Consider the following 21,450-nt stretch of genomic DNA (forward strand, 5'->3'; position numbering starts at 1 on the left):
GTCTCGATTCGTTAAATATTCAGTGCAGTTATAGATGCATTTTTAATACAATTCATAGTGGACGTGAAAATTTTGCAGATCTTTTTTCAGCATAGAGCTCTCTTGCATCGACGTACTCGGCCCGAATGTGTGCCCATTTGGGACACATACGTGTAATACTTGAAATTATTTGCCCGAACAGAAGAGTGTCTCCCCTCTTTCGCGCATATTGCCGCATCCCCGAACAACGCAAAAGTCCAAAAGAGATATTCAAAATAAATCAAAATGTCTAAGAGAAAAAATGATATTTTAAGCTGCTACTAATTAATTTTTCGTTCACAAACCTTACTGCTGATGAATACACTGGTGTCTCGATTCGTTAAATATTCAGTGCAGTTATAGATGCATTTTTAATACAATTCATAGTGGACGTGAAAATTTTGCAGATCTTTTTTCAGCATAGAGCTCTCTTGCATCGACGTACTCGGCCCGAATGTGTGCCCATTTGGGACACATACGTGTAATACTTGAAATTATTTGCCCGAACAGAAGAGTGTCTCCCCTCTTTCGCGCATATTGCCGCATCCCCGAACAACGCAAAAGTCCAAAAGAGATATTCAAAATAAATCAAAATGTCTAAGAGAAAAAATGTTTAAAAAACATCTAAAACACATCCGCGCGAAAGATTCGGATGTTGTTTTCACATCTATATCTACGAAATGTCCGTGAGAAGGATTAAGGTCTCGTTTAGGCCTTCTCGATCGCGTCTTTTGGACGTTCGTGTTGATCCGGGTCCTCGTCCGATCCGGGATTCTCCCTGATCACAACGAAGTTCAAAACTTGCGTCCGCTCATTCGTGGGCGTCGACCTCGTTGTCGATGCGACTGCTACGTATACCGGTCTTGCCTGTCCAGGGATAAATGTCCGGGCATGCTTGGCACGTCTTCATGTACCGCACGCCGCTCTTGTGCCAAAGATTACAGACCTTCGCGTTATTGCATCTCTTGGGTCGGTCCTGCGCACACATTTATCGCGATGCAATGGAAATCTTATATTGGGAGATCGCGCGTAAAAGAGTGTTCCTCAACAAACATTTCTTATTATTAAAGATAGATTTTTAGAAAATCAAAATCCTAATATTTTAAAGCTTTTGTTAAATAATTTTTAACTTGCAACGTTATACTCGTCCAACACATTTTAACTGCAGCTATCTAAATATAAATTAAACAGTTTAATATTTTATTGAAGGAAAAAAAATAATAGAAAACTTGAATGTATCGTAAATAAGTTATTGGTAAATAACAGAGATTTCAGTAGACTGCAAGTAATTTTACCGGATAATGGCATCCAAAGGGTTCGAACGTGTGTAAAAGCGCCAGAGGCGTTGGATTCCTGATCCATTGTATGGCCTGCCAATTGGTAATTATCCATACATCGTCCATCGCGACGATGGTATCGAGAAACGATATAAAGCCTTCTTTATGATGTGGCTGAGTGAACCACGCGGCATGGTAGAACAGGCCGAAAGGCGCCCTATATTTCGTGAGAATACAATCAAATCATCTGTTTTATCCCGAATATATTTACGAAAATATTAAGATGAATAATTTGCAAGATAAGAATATTTTAATTGTTTTTCGGAAAACCTACACGATAGAGCTTTCCTAATGTGAGATCTTGACTCAATTCAAATTTATTGAGATAACCAGATTTTATGCAAAAAGTAGAAAAAATTGAATTTTGTTAAACAACATAAATTGGTATATATATGTATTAATATTATATATTTTCCTACATCAAAAATTTTTAAAAATCTTCCCCAAAAGTCACACACAAATACATTTTCAATTTGAGAGCCTCAGACGTCAAATCGTAAACTTATAAAAAGTTCAAAAGCGAAATGTTAAGAACATTGATATCTGCTAAAGAAATCGATCACATAATTTTTCGATTATTTATTTTAACAATTGTATTCACGGATACGAAATGTTTCACCAACCTGTTAGTCGTGTAATGCCTCTCAAAGTTTTTAATGAGCATCTTGTACACGCCGTCCGGAGTCGGTGGGTTGCTGCAGGCATCTCCCATGGAGCACCTACCTCCATTGAGATCTTGCCACATTACCATAGGAACTTCCCACAATCCTGGATAGGATCTCGTGGGACAGGGTGGTATCATGCAGTCGTGGAAGAGCTTGTAATCCAGCGTGTACGGCCAACTGGGCGGTCGATTCTCGTAAATTGGCATGGAAGAGTCGTATGTGAAGTTTGTGTCCCACAGCATCTTGAACATATTGTTTCCTCCGACCTGCAACATAAAACAGTGTTACATAGCAATAATTTGTTCCCTTGAACGGTGAAGAAATTTTTCGTAATCTTATGGAAGGGATCTCATTGAAAAGGAGACTATATCGGAATCGAATTTTTTTCTGCTTTTAATCTCAATTTTCAACTTGACATCTATTTTGATATTTTAAATAATAAAATCACTCTTTTACAACTATTTAATTTATAGTTATGTTTGTTTACAAAAATTGTTTGTTTACTGTCTATATTTGAGGTTCAAAATAGAAGCTTTTAATTCCTATATAAATTAAGCATATTGAAATTCTGTAGATGTCATAAATATGAAAAAATTGAGGTTGAAAATAGAAACAAAATTTCAACTTGGATAATCACATATCTTTTTTTATCGTATATAATATTTTTCAATTTTATACGACGCTGATAAATATAATTCAAATTACCGATAAGAAAGGAGCTCTCATTCCTCTGACGTCCTCCAGCTTGACGCCTCCGTACGCAGCCAGAATTTCACGCTGTCCAGCAACTTCTCGCGCCCACTTTCGCGCCGAAAATTGTTCGCCGAAACTGTGCCTGTCGTGAGGATTTATCGTCGTATCGATCATTCGAATAATAAAGAATTAACTTTTACGGCACACGAATCCTAAAATGGCTGACGATACGCGTCGTAGAAACATTTTTCTTTTTTTCTCTTTTTTATTATATAAAGTCGTTAAAGCACACATTTTGTTGGAATGCTACTTTTATAAAACGACGATATCAAAAACTAAATCACAAAATATTTAAGTCGAGAAAAGATGAAAATGATTTTGTAAAAAAAAAGTTTGTTTATTATATCATTATAATTTTTATATCAGTTTCTAAAATTGTAATGTAGAGCGCATCGGAAAATTAAAAAGATACGACAAGTACATTGCGAAAATCAGTTCTAGATCTATTTGAATTGTTATTCAAATTAACATGATGAGATCTGTGGGATATTCTGCATATGAAATGAGATAAAAGTCCTCGAACGTGCGTGTCGTCACCCTAATTAAGAAACGTTGCGCGAAGAGCGAAAGCGATTTATCAATCAATCCAACAAGCAACAGTATGACTTGTTAACTCTTTCATCAGCGAAACAAGCCTGCGTTAATTTCGACACCGAAGAACGGCATGTGAAAAAAAGCGATAATTGTTTGACGACTTTAATGATCGTAATTAATTTGCACCTATCCGCGTTAGTGTTAATGCGCCAATGATATGAGTGATTGTAGAATAAGCGTGATTTTTCGAAGTCATCACTCAAGAATTGTGTGTTAATTACAAGGACAAGAAAATTTTGGATATCTTAATAATTAACTTACTAACTTTGTGTATATTTTTGTCTATAATGTTCGCTATCGTTAAAACATACGGCTCAATTATAATAAAATCGTTTAGTCTTGATATTTAATTGCCATACAATATACCTACATTAAATTACACAATTTACATATTTTATTCTAATTTTTAAAAAATTTAATTGTAAAAATATAATCAATAAATAATAAATAAATATCAAATATGCAACAGATTCATGGAATATCTCGTAAAAATATCTGATACAGATGGCCAAGCAATATCAACAATTGCAACATTATTTACATATCACTCGCGCGAGGTTCTTTTAATAAAACATAACTGAGAATCATGCTATTTAGCGCGATGACGATTCTCGCAGATCGCCGTATGACGATTCGATTACTTACGAGACCGTGTGGGAAGCAATCTCATGGCCCGAGGCATAGAGATTTTGAACCTGGCTGTAATCAGTCCATTCATGGGACACGTAGAAGGTGGCCGAGATGGGACAACCATTGGGGTTCTTCCGTCCCTTCTCGAACAAGTCGGTGTAGAGACCCTTGTTCAAGTCGTTCACGGAATCGTCGAAAGTCAGGAGAACAATTTGCGGTATCTCCTCCGGCAAGTAGTCACCTATTCGTTTTAGGATCGCGTTCAGGATCCAGGGCACGAAGAGAGAAAGAAAGAGAGAGGAAATGGACACAATGGAAGAATCGGGACACGCGTTCGAGATCATGTTGAAATGTATGTTAAATATAGAATTTTTTTTTTTTTTTTGCAAACATATCGGTGTGATAGATTTTTTTTTGAGCGTTTTTTATATGCCATGTGTGTGAAGATGTACCAGTTAGAGGAGCGCGTGATGGGAATGAGGAATATAACGAGGCGTGAAAAGAGAGAAAGAGAGAACAACAGAAGAGTTAGTACACGCGTCATATATTAGTATGCGACGCAGGTGTCGTACCCACCTGGTGAAACCGCGTGTTTTACGGCGTGTCATTATCAGACCTCGCGATTCTAGAGATCGTCAATCTCGCGTTCGATGAAGATTCGCAATTGCGGTTTTACCAGGTGTGTACGATAATTTGCGTTTTTGTCATTTCCACGAGGGATCCTCTAATTGTACAGTGCCGATTTCAAAGATAAGGGCTGTTTTTAAAATAATCAAAAATTTATTAACAATTTTTTAAAGAATTATTTAAGAGTCTAAAGACGAGGGTGCAAGCCTTGCAATATTTTAAAAAATCTCGAAATTTCAACATTAAAGATCCTCGGAATCTAGTAAATCTATCTGAAAAGTCCGAATATTCAAGAGTTGAAAAACTCTGAAGGATTTCTAGAATCTAAAGATTAAAAAGAATCTAGTATTCTGAGAGATTTCTTAAATCCAATAATAGCAAAATTCAAAAAACAACATTTAAACGTCCTGTCTCCGATTACATCGAATTAGAGGATCCTTCGCAGGCAAGTTCTTTCTCGATTGAACATCTGTTCGAGACATTCCGATCTTCCTCAGGAAGATGATCGAGTGAACACAGACGCGATAGTAGAAATCAGACGATGAGATGATATTCGAGCCTCGTTCCTCCACTTTTGGTTAAAACAGCAGCGCGATGGTATATGCGACACACGGTGTTAATAAAAAAATCTATGTTTGCATCCGGTCTTGATACGAACTTACGAGACAGTGTGAGACGCCATTTCGTGGCCGTCTGCATAGAGATTTTGCACCTGGCTATAGTCTGTCCATTCGTGCGAGACGTAAAAGGTCGCCGAGATCGGGCAGCCGTTCGGATTCTTACGGCCGTTTTCGAACAGTTCGCTGTACAGGGGTTTGTTAAGGTCGTTTACGGCGTCGTCGAAAGTAAGCAGAACGATCTGCGGCGTCTGCACGACCGGAATACCACCTGTATGTCACAGTTTCATCGTGTAGCTCGTGAATAGAATTGGCCGGCACGGACGCGTCACGCGTTTCTAGAGTAGATATATCGCTGAATGATCAACGAAACTGATATGTCATTGCTCGGTGAAATGGAGAAAATTTATATTCCTATTTCTATAATATTTAATGTAATATAATCGCGCACTTTTTCGAAAACAGGAACACGAAAGTACCGATTTCTCTACGTGCTGATTATGATATTATAAATTAAAATCATCATTTATTGAAGATAGTAAATTATTCGGGTAATGTATTATCTTGTCAGAATCATCTCAATATCTTTTTTTTTTTTCATCACGCCAATTTTAACTACGCTGTTTACGTAAAATGAATAGCATTTACAAATTAAAATCCTTATAAAAATTAAATCTTTTAGCCAATAATTTTTCTTATTATTTATTTGTGTATCTACTTCTGTCTATCGCAACTCGTGTATTAAATACATTCTCTGGACTTGAAGACTATTTAAAATCCAGAAAGGACATGAATCAGAATCCAGAATCTTGGAAAAATATTATAAATCAATGACTCTCAAAAGTGACGATCTTTCGAGCATAAATATTTTCAAGAAACCCGAATAAAAATTCCAACAGTAAGAAGATCATGAGATATGCTTCACTTATTCACGAATTGGTACAAACATAATTTTCTCGACAGGTCATCTCTTTCGGCAAAAGTAAAACGCAATATTCAACGATCGCGGCAACGAGATCGAAATTTTAACGGCCATATTTTACGCGTAAACCGAATAATCGGGTGTTGCGCTGGTTAAGTGTCCGACGAATGCCTTCCGCGAATGCAAATTGCTTTCAATTTCGAAGGGCGACGCACGCTACGAGCCGGCATATCGTATCGGGCGGTAGATCTGTTTCACTTTCGAGCGTACCGTGTAACGGTCGGCGTGTATGTAATGTTAGAGAATCGGAGAAAGTCACGGCGAGACCCCGACTACGTCTAAACCATACGTCAAACTTAATAAACATTCGCGGCGCGCGATCCGCTTGCGTCACCCGCGAATTTTTCGCCGACCGGCGTATTTCTCACGCCAGATAATCGATTTGTCATTGATTGATCGAGGACGAGAATTCTTCGAACGAGATATTCACCATACAGGACGATATATCGTCCTGCTTCCTTATTTACATTCAGCTGGCTAACGTCTCAACTTCCGGCACGCGGAATGCAAACTCTTCCGTCTTATATTTTCTAGTTCGCACAACGTCATTTCCGGTCTACTTAAGCAGCCAGAGGAATCGAATTGATCAGTGGTTCAAATCATTTTTGTAGAGAATCACGTTGGACGTATTTAAGTTTCATAATCTCTCTGGTTTACTTTAATCGCACCTTGAAATTGAATTTTTATGTCTTCTAGAGTCGAAAGTAGAAAGAGTTATAAATTTAGGTCAAAATTAACCGACGATTTCGACCAAAGTCGAATGAACCATCGTGCGTTTTCTCTATAAAAATCCGATTGTCATTATGGCGCTTAATTACCTGGGATATCGGCGCCTCCGCAGTTACAATCTGGAAGTAAGCAGACATCCTTGCGACACTTTGCCGCAGGTTTGTCAACTTGGGGCGTCGGATAAATTGTTGCCGGCCTCGACGGGGGATACCTGTAAATGTCAACGAACTCCTGCGCCTTCGAAACTATCTCGGTGGACGGTTTCAAGGTAGGTCGTGATCGTCTGAAAACATTAAATATTTTACAAAACAATTATTAAGTAATATATATTATTAATTCTTTCTAATTAAATAAATTATTTGTTACAAGTAGGTATTATTTGTTATTTTTATTTTCGATACAATATCAATAAATTTATGTACGCTAAATTCAACAAAAATGCAGCACGCTTCTCAAAATCAATCTCAACGAATTTTAATAAAATTTCGCGTTTTCGGAGAAATCATTGAAAGCAAGTAGTCTCGCGGTATCGCGTCTCATCGCGGAACATTCGCGGATCTGTACTAGTGGTATCGTATATCAGCTAGATTGTGCTTCGTTGAAGAAAGTGATTTGATAATGAACTTACGGCGGTGCCGTGCCCCGATGGATCTGCTGCGGTCGACCTCGGCTGGAAAAGAAGAGGAGCAAAATTGGAGCGTAAGATAAGATCCGAAGGATTTCCGGCTGCGCGTGGATGAAGAAAATTGTGCGTTTAAACTACGTGGCAGAGAAAGCGCGTAAGCGAACGAGGGACGTCGTTTTGCCGGCGAAATCGGGTCTCGGCCGGCGGAAATCGGCACAGGGCCGTTCTTTTCACATTTTGCGCCATGCGCACAAATCCTCGGTCTAACGATAAAGTAAAAATTTTCTTTCTCGTCTGTCCGCTAAATCGTACGAAAAAGAATTTGCAATATGCTGAAGAATCACTGATAAAGTTGCTTCATGTAGAAATAAAAAGAAGTTAAAATAAAAATAGATTGTACTCGTTTTCATCAACTCGATTTCGATTTACTTTAAATTATAATGAAGAGACCATATATATTTTATCTAAATAAGCAGGCCGAAAAAGCCTACCATACGAATATCCGACTTAACGCTTTTTAATTCTTTTAATTTTTTATATATCGTTAATTTCTTTTTATTGCGGGATATTAATTAAAATTGTGGCGAGATAATTAAAATTATACCTCGGCGCGTTGACGGTGTAAGGTCTGCTGGTCGTGCTGGGAGTTTGCGTGCTCGTAGTCAGCGGTATGAATGTATCGACGATGACGTTCGGTGTTGTTACGTGGACCACGGGATGGCTGAGCACGTTTGTCCTGCATTCGTAAATAAATTAATAAAATCGCGTAAAATCGTACAGATTTCTCTTTTCGATACAACTGTCGGGTAATTCTATCTTTATACTCGGATTCATGCAAATAAAAAAAAACTAGCAAGACAAGTCTTGAATTGAATGTCGTACCTCGCACGATGACTATTTTTAATGATGATTAGATCAAGCGTTTGTATGAACATCGGCATATTTAGATGATAAATCACGATGAGAAGAGTACATCCATTAGCAAAAACGCGATAAAATGCAACATGATTATACAATTAAACGATAATTTTCGATAATAATTTATGATAGAAACAATACTTATTATGTCTTTAAAAACAATTATTATATATATATATATACTTATTACATAATAAAATAATTATCGAAAATTATTATTCTAAATGCGCAGTAATTATTTAGCGTGTCCGCTTATAATTTTAATTGAACTCGCCGAATAACCGCAAAGAGCAATCGATTAACCGAAGCAATTTCTTTACCTGTACTGTTGACCGTCGGATATACGGAACTTGTTTTTATTGAGTTGAGCCTGAAACATAAAACGGAAACCAGGTTTAAATATTTTTTCTAGCCAGGATAGAGAACAAAATACTTTTTTCAATTTCGTTCAAATTTTTGCTGCGTGAAATATATCTTCGAACCTGATTTTCGTAGATATCGTAATCGTCCTGATTGAGATTGTACTTATCCGCCTCGTTCACAGCGACCTTCTTCGGCTTCTGGTATTGCTTTGTGTTAACTTCGCTAATTTTTACGTTTGGCTGCTGCACCGGCACCGATTGGTTGATAGTATATTGATTGTAATCTATATAAAGTGATATAAAATTATCACAGATCACATTAATAAGTGGAAAATTAAAATAAACTCTGCTTATTATCTTTCGATATTTTAACATTATAAACTTTTTAATATTTTACATACTTAATATATTTTTGGTAAAAAAATATACATTGAACAAATTTTAAAAAATTAGATGCAAGCTAAAGTATATATAGGACTGGAGATTTTATTTAATGTATGTTTTTCATTTCTTTATATGCTTCGGCCGAAGTTAATTTAAAATGCAATCAAATACTTGGGACAGTATATAACAAATAAACTATTGTTAATTATTATCACGAGAATATAGAGAAATGTTTCAAAAATAACTGAAAAAAGATATACAAAAGATTCAATAATCGTATAAGTTTTACTGCTTACCATCGTCCTTGTAAATAGAAACATCGTCATCATAGATTGTATAGTACGGATAACTTTGATCTGGATCGCTATAGTAAGCCTTGGATAGGACCGGCGCGACGGTTGAAGCCAGAGTTTTGGCAAGTCTTGGCGATTCAGAGGTTGAAACGGGGGTTCTGAAACACGCAAATATAAAAGATTACAATGATTTTCACACGATAAAAGTATCTTGATTTATGTTATCATAAAAAATTTTAATCAATGCAAAAGTATGATTGTTGCGCTAGCGTAAAAGTTTCGAGGAGAAATCACGGTCAAATTAAAAGTTTTGCCTCATCGCAACAAGCACTACCTTCTCAAGAATGATTTTGTTACCAACCTGTAATGAGTCTCGGCTTGGGCACGTGCGTTCACCAGGCTATCCTTCTCTCTCTCCTTAAAAAATTAGATGCAAGCTAAAGTATATATAGGACTGGAGATTTTATTTAATGTATGTTTTTCATTTCTTTATATGCTTCGGCCGAAGTTAATTTAAAATGCAATCAAATACTTGGGACAGTATATAACAAATAAACTATTGTTAATTATTATCACGAGAATATAGAGAAATGTTTCAAAAATAACTGAAAAAAGATATACAAAAGATTCAATAATCGTATAAGTTTTACTGCTTACCATCGTCCTTGTAAATAGAAACATCGTCATCATAGATTGTATAGTACGGATAACTTTGATCTGGATCGCTATAGTAAGCCTTGGATAGGACCGGCGCGACGGTTGAAGCCAGAGTTTTGGCAAGTCTTGGCGATTCAGAGGTTGAAACGGGGGTTCTGAAACACGCAAATATAAAAGATTACAATGATTTTCACACGATAAAAGTATCTTGATTTATGTTATCATAAAAAATTTTAATCAATGCAAAAGTATGATTGTTGCGCTAGCGTAAAAGTTTCGAGGAGAAATCACGGTCAAATTAAAAGTTTTGCCTCATCGCAACAAGCACTACCTTCTCAAGAATGATTTTGTTACCAACCTGTAATGAGTCTCGGCTTGGGCACGTGCGTTCACCAGGCTATCCTTCTCTCTCTCCTGAAATATACACGTGACACCTTAATCTCAATAGTCACCTTGCAGTTTCATTGAATTGTTATATTCATTGCTAATTAATTAAATTTATTTCAACATTAAACGGACCCGTTTATTATTTCCTATTCAATGCGACTTTCTATAGGCTAAGGAATTCTCGATGTCGCTCGTAAAACTATCTATGCGATCTTATCACGCATAGCAGCATTAAGAAACACGTCCATTATCGAAATAGTTTGGCAACTCGTTTTTAATCATTTATAATTATTACACAAATTATATTATGCATAACTTGTAAAAATATATATTGTATATAAAATAAATCTTAAAATATTATCGTAATTATTTCAATCTTACAATTAGAGGTTTTTATTTTAGAATAAAATGTCAAATAAAATTTTTACAGTATTATAAAAATAAAATGTAGTGCATGCAACAAAACTTTTATATCATGCACATTTTTATGAAACATTATTATCACCGGTATTTTTTATATAAACCAAATGATCTTTTTACGCAAATAGATTTTTCTCTCTCTAATCATAATATACAATATAAAATATCTAGGAAAATATTTGCACTCTTTTAATGATATTATTTTAATTTATTACACATTTATTACAAATGAAATAAATTTGTTTGGTGTGAAAAAACGCATAATCCCATTTAAAAAAAAATATGCGATTGAACGTTATGGACGCAATACTACATCTGTTTAAAGATAGGGAAGGGTCAAACCACTCTACTCGTTATTTCGTGAAAAGTGTAGCAAATACTTTAGCAAATGAGTGAATGCTTTATGCTGAGGCTCACCGAGATTATATTCCGGCGAAGACCATCACGGTCGCGTTGCACTTGACCGATTGTCGAAGGTTGTCCCCGGTATACTCGTTGTTGCCGATCGTTTTCGATCTCCGACGCGGGACCGTATTCGTCCTCGTGATAATTCGTCCTGGAATGCTGCCGCTGTCTCAACTGCCTCTCGGTGATCTGCGAAATCGGCGGCGACGTACTCGTAACCGCGATCGGCTGCCTCTGGATCGACCGTTGTTGCTGCTCTCGTTGTTGTTGGTCTCGTAATTGTTGTTGCTGCTGTCGTTGCTGTTGCTGATCCTGCAAAGTCTCGAGTTTCGCGGATCTACAACCGCGACGATTCGATTTTGAGAATAATCGGTTTGATCGTAGGGAAAAGAAATATGTTTCTTTCAAAAAAACAAGTGTAAAATTAAATAATAAAATTAAATATCTATCCAATAAATATCTAAATAATTAAAAATATTTAATAACCTAAATAATTAAATATTTTTTTAATATACATATATTTAATATGTTTGGTAATATATCGTTCGTGCAAAAAAAAATGTTTAATAACGTTTGTCATCCTGTTTGTTTATTTATTAAACTCAACAAATGTTTAATTTAACATGAAGAATATAGTCGCATTTAATGCATGATAAACGAGATTCATACATCTTCGTACAAGAGTCGCATAGAAACATAACAGAAGAGAGAGAAAATAATAAATATTCCCAACTGAGGGGAAGGAATGATCGCAGAATATATAAGTATGTATCTGCTTTCATTTCTACGTCGCATCGTTTCGAAACTAACGGTGAAACGTCCTTTTCGTTAAAAATCCTCGCAAGGAGAAAGATGTCATACATCGGCGATTATATATGATACTTAGAAATTGTCTCTTGCTGAAGTTTTCTTTTTAAATGGCAAGGACACCCGGAATTCGAGATGAAGCGCAGACGGATGAGAAATTCTTTCCCGATTACTCGTATACAATAGATTAATGAATACCCAGGCGCAAAATTGCCCAACTTTGGATTTATATAACAAGAGACTCAGCTGTGCCGCTATGTTGCACAAAGAGACTCATTCTCATACAAATTGACCGTACTTTTATTTACACACGTAACGGAGAAAAGGGAATTAATCCTAACATGTGCAATTGCACATTCACTTCATCTCTCTCGCTGTTCCTGCATGTTAGCTTCTCTGCAATATTTATGCAAGAATAATAAAAATATCTCAACGATGTGTTACGAATATATTATATACTTTCTTAAATATTCATATACGTCATTCTAATATAATGATGATCAATCATGGATTATTGTGTGTGTGCGAAAATAGCACAATAGTGCTTCTTATCGTATTATTTTCTGAACAGATAGAATAACGGTCTCTCGCAGACAAACTCGAGGATTTTTTTTCTGTACAAGTAGCAATTATATCTTAAGTTAAAGTAATCTGCGTTGGAGATTAATGATAATCGAAACGCGGGGAAAGCAAATCCCGCGAGAATCTGCAGGCGGAACAAAGTGGCTTCTACGCAACGAGCTCGTCGCGTTCGAACGTATGTTTTACTAACGCGTAAACGTTGTCGATATTTTTTTTTTTTCCTGACGTCGAGTGCCCGCGAATGATGCTTATTCGGAGCCGAGAAAACACGACCGCGAGCTCGTTCTGTCGAAACTAACGGCTTTTTTGCAAGTCTCAATCCGCGCGAGTCGCAATCCAGTCGCCTTAATCGACCGCGCTCGCGCTATTTCTCTCTCCCTCTTTTCACTCTCACTCTCGCCTTTTTCTCCCATCGGTTGTCACGAGCGTGGGTGGGTGTACACGTGGCGCGCGATTGTTCTGCAATCGCGTCGAAAATGAAATCTCATCCACGGAATGCGATGCTACTATGTCGCTCTTGTACGCAAATACGCGATATTCTCATATTTCTTATGCGTTCATAATAGCGTATTGCCGGCAGATTTTAAGATTAATTTTAAAATAAAACGCAAACGTATTGACGCAGATTCGATATTTGATGATGATCGAGATGCAGGATCTAATGTGTTGATGCGCAGTTTGAAAATTACGGTTTACGGTTTTTTGTCGGAAGTACTTTCTAAAGTATTCAAACATGGAATATCGAGAGATGTGATCGAGCAAACTCACCTCTCCAATAGGGGATCCTCCTCAGCCTCCTTGTTAGACGAGTCTCCTTCCGGGCAGCCTACATTTCGCGGCCAATCGCACGTTTGCAAGTCGTGACTGGAAGAAGCCAAACCAATCTTTTTTTTTTATTCTTAATATTGATTATTTATGAGTACGCCTTACCAGGGATTTTACACGACTTCTCGTGTTTTTCGTATCATTAAAATTACATTTGCGCGACGCGAGACGTGTCATTTCCAATTTCGCCAATGTTTTGCAGCGTCACTTCTTATATAATTTGACACCTTTTCCTCGATTAAGCGAATTACCTTATACGCCGGCGTTTTTTCCGCTACCTGTCGTGTCAATTAAGTACTCACCGTGAATAAACGATAAGCGCGCGAAACTGTTACGCTTCCAGATTCCAGATTATAATCGGAAGATCACAAAAGATATTTTTGGGATCATTCAATATATATAAACAGTATTGATTGTTTAACGCGATTCGTTTCCGAAAAGAACCAAATTTTAATTATCGATTTCTTGCTAAGCTTTTCGTTGGACGGCGATCGTTTAATTAAGTGATAAAATGTCCAAACAGTCAGACGGATTTATGCAATTCGACATCATAGATCAGAACGTTCCCGCGAATTCCGGACAAACACGTTTATCATCGAAAGCCGTATTCGGCATCGCTCCTGTAAAACCGCTGTCACGATCTTTATAGCCGTACTTGGATATCGCGTTACCATTAAGCACCTTGGGTTATCTCGACCAACTTGTCACTCGCACGTACCGGGACGAGGTGTGGTTGGCTTGGCTGATCGATTTTTTTCCACCAGGATTATATGCGTGCATAAACACACACACATACACACACACACACATACACACACACACATACACACGATCTCCTTTTACCGTACAAACCCAGACGGCAAATTGAAAGTAATCCAGGATCGTATCTGTTCGCGCTGTTCACACAATCAAAACGAATCTTAAGTGTCCGCGAAGAATTGTTACTTTTTAGCACGCGGTCGATTACTCTATTATGTACTGAAATTCTTTGCAAAATAAGATAATTTAGGAACATCTCTTTTAACGCGTTAACATGAAAATAATTATTCTAGATTCATTGGTTAGTATTTTAATGTTTCAATTTTAATGTTTCAAAAATTAAAAAAGATGCTTTCAAATCTTTATTTTATAAATATAAAAAATGGAGATTGTAAAATATAAACAAAAGTAAAATTTCTTGATACTCGTAAAGATAAATTGCTCTCTTGTGTGTTATTATATTAAGAGAGATCTGGACACTCGAATGAGAAGTTCAGACATTCTATATAATGCTAAAATAAATTATGATATTTAAAAAAAAAAAAATAATTTTCAAAATAAAATAAAAATATTAATATATAAATAAATAAAGCTATCTAAAGACAATTTTCGCAAATAAAATTCAGTTTTTTTTTGCATATATGGAATTTGTCACACAATTTTCATAGAACCACTTTTTACATTACTCTACAACATTACACTCAATTTTGCATATTTACATCATTATAATAGAAACACTCAAACGATAGTTATCAGTTGGTTTTAATATCCCAGTTTTCATACAATATGTTGCTAAATTATAAGAGCATCGAATCTCTCACATGTATCGAGATATCTCCAAACTCGTGCATTTTTAAAATAAATATCTCACGGAATATTTTTGCGGATTTTTGCGGAGTCCGCGATCGCGAGTTCACGGGAAAGCGCGATTTCGTTTGCGCGGCGCAGAAATCTCTCACGAATCAACGTAATGCAGCTCTGGGAGCGCGAGACGAGTCAGCGCATCCGGCTGTCTGTGTCTATTGCTGTTCAACAATGCGCGCATAATCTCGATTCAACCAATCTAAGCTTAATTTCACCGAGGTTCGCTAATTCGTGGCCGTATTAGTCGATCGGTCCGCGAACACGGATTCGTTTCCACGTTTTTTTTTTCTCTCAGAGTGTATCTACCGCTTCACGATGATAGTCGTCTAAACGCGGTCGTCAACCTCGCGCAATTATATGCCTGCTTGGCAGAAACTCCGTAACGAGCAGAAGAACTCTTTTCATCTTCTATTATCTAGTATGTAATCTGAGAACCTGGACGAGCTTGATCGTTGAAATCGTTACATTACGTATACATCGCGATTTTATAAATCAAATTAAGAATCATGTTTTGACAATGATAAAGCACCAATTTTCTGATATAATCTTATCTACAGTATTAATTTAGCAGAAAAGATTTTACAATGAAATTCTATAATAATAAGATGTAAACACATCTTATTATTATAGAATTTCATTGTAAAATCTTTTCTGCTAAATTAATACTGTAGATAAGATTATATCAGTACACACACACACACATACACACACACACATACACACGATCTCCTTTTACCGTACAAACCCAGACGGCAAATTGAAAGTAATCCAGGATCGTATCTGTTCGCGCTGTTCACACAATCAAAACGAATCTTAAGTGTCCGCGAAGAATTGTTACTTTTTAGCACGCGGTCGATTACTCTATTATGTACTGAAATTCTTTGCAAAATAAGATAATTTAGGAACATCTCTTTTAACGCGTTAACATGAAAATAATTATTCTAGATTCATTGGTTAGTATTTTAATGTTTCAATTTTAATGTTTCAAAAATTAAAAAAGATGCTTTCAAATCTTTATTTTATAAATATAAAAAATGGAGATTGTAAAATATAAACAAAAGTAAAATTTCTTGATACTCGTAAAGATAAATTGCTCTCTTGTGTGTTATTATATTAAGAGAGATCTGGACACTCGAATGAGAAGTTCAGACATTCTATATAATGCTAAAATAAATTATGATATTTAAAAAAAAAAAAATAATTTTCAAAATAAAATAAAAATATTAATATATAAATAAATAAAGCTATCTAAAGACAATTTTCGCAAATAAAATTCAGTTTTTTTTTGCATATATGGAATTTGTCACACAATTTTCATAGAACCACTTTTTACATTACTCTACAACATTACACTCAATTTTGCATATTTACATCATTATAATAGAAACACTCAAACGATAGTTATCAGTTGGTTTTAATATCCCAGTTTTCATACAATATGTTGCTAAATTATAAGAGCATCGAATCTCTCACATGTATCGAGATATCTCCAAACTCGTGCATTTTTAAAATAAATATCTCACGGAATATTTTTGCGGATTTTTGCGGAGTCCGCGATCGCGAGTTCACGGGAAAGCGCGATTTCGTTTGCGCGGCGCAGAAATCTCTCACGAATCAACGTAATGCAGCTCTGGGAGCGCGAGACGAGTCAGCGCATCCGGCTGTCTGTGTCTATTGCTGTTCAACAATGCGCGCATAATCTCGATTCAACCAATCTAAGCTTAATTTCACCGAGGTTCGCTAATTCGTGGCCGTATTAGTCGATCGGTCCGCGAACACGGATTCGTTTCCACGTTTTTTTTTTCTCTCAGAGTGTATCTACCGCTTCACGATGATAGTCGTCTAAACGCGGTCGTCAACCTCGCGCAATTATATGCCTGCTTGGCAGAAACTCCGTAACGAGCAGAAGAACTCTTTTCATCTTCTATTATCTAGTATGTAATCTGAGAACCTGGACGAGCTTGATCGTTGAAATCGTTACATTACGTATACATCGCGATTTTATAAATCAAATTAAGAATCATGTTTTGACAATGATAAAGCACCAATTTTCTGATATAATCTTATCTACAGTATTAATTTAGCAGAAAAGATTTTACAATGAAATTCTATAATAATAAGATGTGTTTACATCTTATTATTATAGAATTTCATTGTAAAATCAGATTCACACATGTGAATGATATTGGTGAGGAATAAATGCTTAGACAAGATTTTTAATATTTCGACGAGACAAATGTTAATTTAAAAAACAGTAATCTTTTGCAATAAAGTATCAAAGTAATATTTTTTTTTTCTTAAATCATAATTTTCCATGATTGCTTTCAAGATTTAGAATACAACGCCAATAGGCGTAGAATTCAAGTTCTCTATGTTAAAAAAAATATTACTTCTACAAAATATTTTCCAATTTAAATGTATAATTGTCGTTTTTTTCAAAAATCTTAATTTTTTTCTAATCTCGCACCTGTACATGAGACCTCCCGTACAAGACTCCAGCAAGGCACCACCGAAAACGCATACATAATATTGCGTGCAATCGCGCGGATGAGGATAGTATCCAAATTCTTCAGGGCACTCGAAATCTAGAGCTGCCTCATTTCTACTAGCCCTTGCACTTCTCGGAGTATTCCGTTGGCATCCTGAAATGCAAAATAAAAAATATATTTTAGTCTAAAATTTAAAACATATATCTCTTAATTATTTAATTCTTAAATCACAATTTAATGTCATTAGTTGGTATTATTATATAAGAAACTAAAATCGCACTTTTCTTCTTCCGAAATATAATTAAATTATCGTCGAATCAAAATTTGCGTCTTAGGTCTCTCGTGGCTTTCTATTCGAATACATACTTTGGATCGGACATGCGTTTGATCCTATCGGAGCTTATGTGATTTCCTGTGTAAACTATCCGGTCCTAGATCTCTATGAAATTACGAAATATATTTTTTATGCAGCCCGTGTTGCAAAATGGTAAAACAAAGAAAGTCGTAGAAGCAGAACGGATTAATAGGCTCCATACAGATATATAAAATCGACAACAATTGTAAGATTGACAAAGATTATCTCGTTGTTCCTTATCAAATTATCTTGTACAATAAACTCTTGTACGTATATATAATTCTACATAAAGAGTTTACAAGATTTAGTATTAAGTATACAAGATTTCTAATAAAATCCACTAATAATAAAACTAATAATTATTTCGTAAAAAATTCTTCTTGTTTTTCTCTTTTATGTGATCACATATAATATTTAAAAGTATGAAATTATTAAAATAAATTTTCTAAAGTTATTTTTTTAATTTTTCAATTTGTAAAAATTCATTTTTGTTTTCTTTAAACTAGCAACACTTTGACATGCAATTGAAAATTGTAAGACATTAATAATCATAAGCAAATATACTTTTTCAAAAATAAACAATATTTAACACATTCTTCTTTTATTTGATCTATAATTGCATCCCTATTTAAGAAATAAGCTCTCTCTCCATTACGTACGGGCCAACAATTTTATCTAAGAACTCAGTATAGATACAAATTTATTAATTACAAGTACAAAGTCTGTCAAAACGATGACTACAAATCTGTAAATTATAACTACAATCTATTTATTTCCCGACGTCGAGTCTACTCAGACAAGTTGAGTTGTCGAAATGTCGTAAACATATTCAGCCTCGAGCGCGCGTACACATGATTGCCTGCCGTATATCATCGCGTACTGCCTGTCGCTCATTCGCGCATTGAAACGCGTATGCGATATGCGATAAGTGCAACGGTGGCGAATTGTGCAATGGAAAAGTAACCGGATTTTTGGTCGACCTTGCGCTCGCACGCACACTCACTCACGTCCGAACTCGAGTTCGAGTCGCGGCTATTCTAACGTTCGTATTTACGCAAACGCACTATTTACAAGAAACGCTTTTACAAAGATCTCTTACGAAGATCTTCAAGATCGAGTAAGGTAGAAAATGCGTAAGCGTGCGTCGCGCGTGGAAAAGCTGCAACAATACCGAGGCATTTAATTTGCCGAACGCGCGGCAGCGTACACGCAACGTAGGAGGCCGCAGGAGACACGCACGAGAAAAACGGCGCTCATCTCTCTCGCATTCCTTGGACTTCGCAATCAAGACCTCTCGCAAGAGGAAGTCTTTTTCCCGGCGAGGTTTCCCTGCTGATTATAGAGCCGGCTGATTAATAAGCGCTTCTGGAAGCCGACGTAATTGCGGTTTAATGAGAGCGTGCAATCATTTCCGAAGGATCGATATTGACGCACCCCGTGAATGTTCGCCGAGAGTATTATTCGACCTTTCCGCCGGCGAAATGTAAATAGACAAAGCGAAAATTAATACAACAAACTGAAGATTGAAAGATGTAATTGCGAAAACACAGGTGAGGCAACATTGGAAGATGGGTACGCGTATCCGCGTTTTCCGATATCTCGATGAGACGTGAATAGACAATGGATTTTTGTTATGTAATATGAATGCTGTAGAAGAAAGAGGTACCAAAACCGACGTACGGATCTTCTAAACTGATATGTCACTCTATTTCTCAATGATCGAAGGCTGCACTTTAACAGAGCTGATGTAAGAGCTTGGTTTATTTATCAGAAAACAATAATTTGCACATTCGTTGCATGTCTGTACGCTAAATCATTGACTTATATATGTGTATACATACACACACACACATATATATATATATAATATATAATATATATATAATATATAATAATTTAAATAATTATAATAATAAAGTACTTTATTTCATAACATTATATTATTTTACGCAAAAATTTTTGAATCTATTTTATTTCCGTTTTCGTATTTTCACTTTTCAGCCCAAAGATAAATTGGTATGTGAATTTAAACATTTTTCTTCGTAAGAATGCAATTACCGTTATGGTCGACGATTTCGCTCTTTCCAGAAATCTATTTTGCGCACATTGCAAACGTGAATTACGCACATTTGAATGTTAGACTATACGCGTGGGTGCCCAGCCATGTCCACCGATGTGTTTTAAATGCTCGTTTGTTTCCCATACAGGGAACACAATGAAACCGAATTATATAATTATCGTCAAGCATGGTACACATATCTAACGACGAGCAATAACGGATTCGCCCGATACGCGCGCGAGCGTGCTATCGTAACGGCGATTAAAATTAGGTAACTAGAATGGGAAATGGAGAAAGAGAACTCTCAATCGCGCTGGGAAGGAGAGATCGTGCCGAGATTGATTTCCAAAGAATGCGACTATAATTAAGCACGCGCGCGTAACCGGAGTGAACAGGATACGAGAAAATTAATTACCCTGTTAATTCATGATACCCGGTAGGTAGATATATAATGACGACGAGTTATACAGCGTAAGCGAATGCATCTATGACTTTTATATGAAAAGTTGAAGAATGAGATAGCTGTGTGTTTCTCAGGCAATTTATTTCTTCTTGCGAGAAAATGTGCGTTTATCGAAACTTTTATCTATAAATACAAGCCATTTCGCGTGCAATTGCATTGCTTTTAGGTAAAACCGTATGACAGAAGAGCACGTGTGTGCAACACGCATATGTGCATCCTATAATTACGTACTTTGACACTGTCTTCTTGATGACATTGAAAGTATCGGTTTGCCGAAGTTATTCGGTCGCGAAGGTCGCCGGGAATTGTCGGATCGAAGGTAAGAGACAGATTTGAACGTGCGGGATACAAACGTCCTCGATCGTACCGGATGTAGAAGGACGTGTGCGATAATTGACGTCGTGGAATCAATTTCAAGATCTATGACCTGTTCTTCCTCTCTCTTTCTCTCTCAATCATCAACGCTTGATCTCGAAATCTTTCATTCATTAACCTTGACAATCTCCTCTACAAGGTCGCTGTGGAATGATCCAAAATCTCGCTTCCAATCGCTTTTTACTCACCCAATGCAGAATTGAGACGTTTCGTTGCGAGGAATGCAATAAAAATCGCATGAATATTTTATGTACAACATTTTTAGATATGTATTCATTAATAATCAATGTCCCATAATATCAACATTCCTACATACCTGTCAATTTCAAAAATCTCTATAATATTAAATTAACATTTGTGATCATTAAATTATTATATTATATAATTTATATATCTAATTTTTAACAATCGTTATTTTCAAAAATATTTTCAAGAGTGTTGACCTTCTATATTTATATTACTTTTAATT

At 36.0% G+C, this 21,450-nt stretch overlaps 1 protein-coding gene across 4 annotated transcripts in view; it reads right to left on the bottom strand.

Moving 5' to 3' along the window:
• Window positions 1–289: 289 nt before the first annotated feature.
• LOC115235141 overlaps window positions 290–21,450 on the bottom strand; it is a 62,480-nt gene continuing 41,319 nt past the window's right edge. The window contains exons 2-16 of one of the 4 annotated variants that reach the window (XM_029806723.1): window positions 17,708–17,882; window positions 13,561–13,656; window positions 11,416–11,740; window positions 10,550–10,605; window positions 10,192–10,346; window positions 8,978–9,141; window positions 8,816–8,865; window positions 8,182–8,313; window positions 7,581–7,622; window positions 7,042–7,235; window positions 4,013–4,238; window positions 2,726–2,855; window positions 1,979–2,286; window positions 1,314–1,512; window positions 290–994 (exon numbers count right to left, since the gene is read on the bottom strand). In XM_029806723.1, coding sequence (XP_029662583.1) covers window positions 830–994; window positions 1,314–1,512; window positions 1,979–2,286; window positions 2,726–2,855; window positions 4,013–4,238; window positions 7,042–7,235; window positions 7,581–7,622; window positions 8,182–8,313; window positions 8,816–8,865; window positions 8,978–9,141; window positions 10,192–10,346; window positions 10,550–10,605; window positions 11,416–11,740; window positions 13,561–13,656; window positions 17,708–17,882 — 2,417 coding nt within the window. In that variant the 3' untranslated portion in view covers window positions 290–829. Of the gene's footprint in view, window positions 995–1,313; window positions 1,513–1,978; window positions 2,287–2,725; window positions 2,856–4,012; window positions 4,239–5,286; window positions 5,513–7,041; window positions 7,236–7,580; window positions 7,623–8,181; window positions 8,314–8,815; window positions 8,866–8,977; window positions 9,142–10,191; window positions 10,347–10,549; window positions 10,606–11,415; window positions 11,741–13,560; window positions 13,657–17,707; window positions 17,883–21,450 lie in introns of all 4 variants that reach the window. The other 3 variants (XM_029806724.1, XM_029806725.1, XM_029806726.1) reach the window with 3 other exon arrangements.

Source organism: Formica exsecta, unplaced genomic scaffold (genome assembly GCF_003651465.1).
Source record: "Formica exsecta isolate Colony F162 unplaced genomic scaffold, ASM365146v1 scaffold211, whole genome shotgun sequence".
NCBI classification, from domain to species: Eukaryota; Metazoa; Arthropoda; class Insecta; order Hymenoptera; family Formicidae; genus Formica; species Formica exsecta.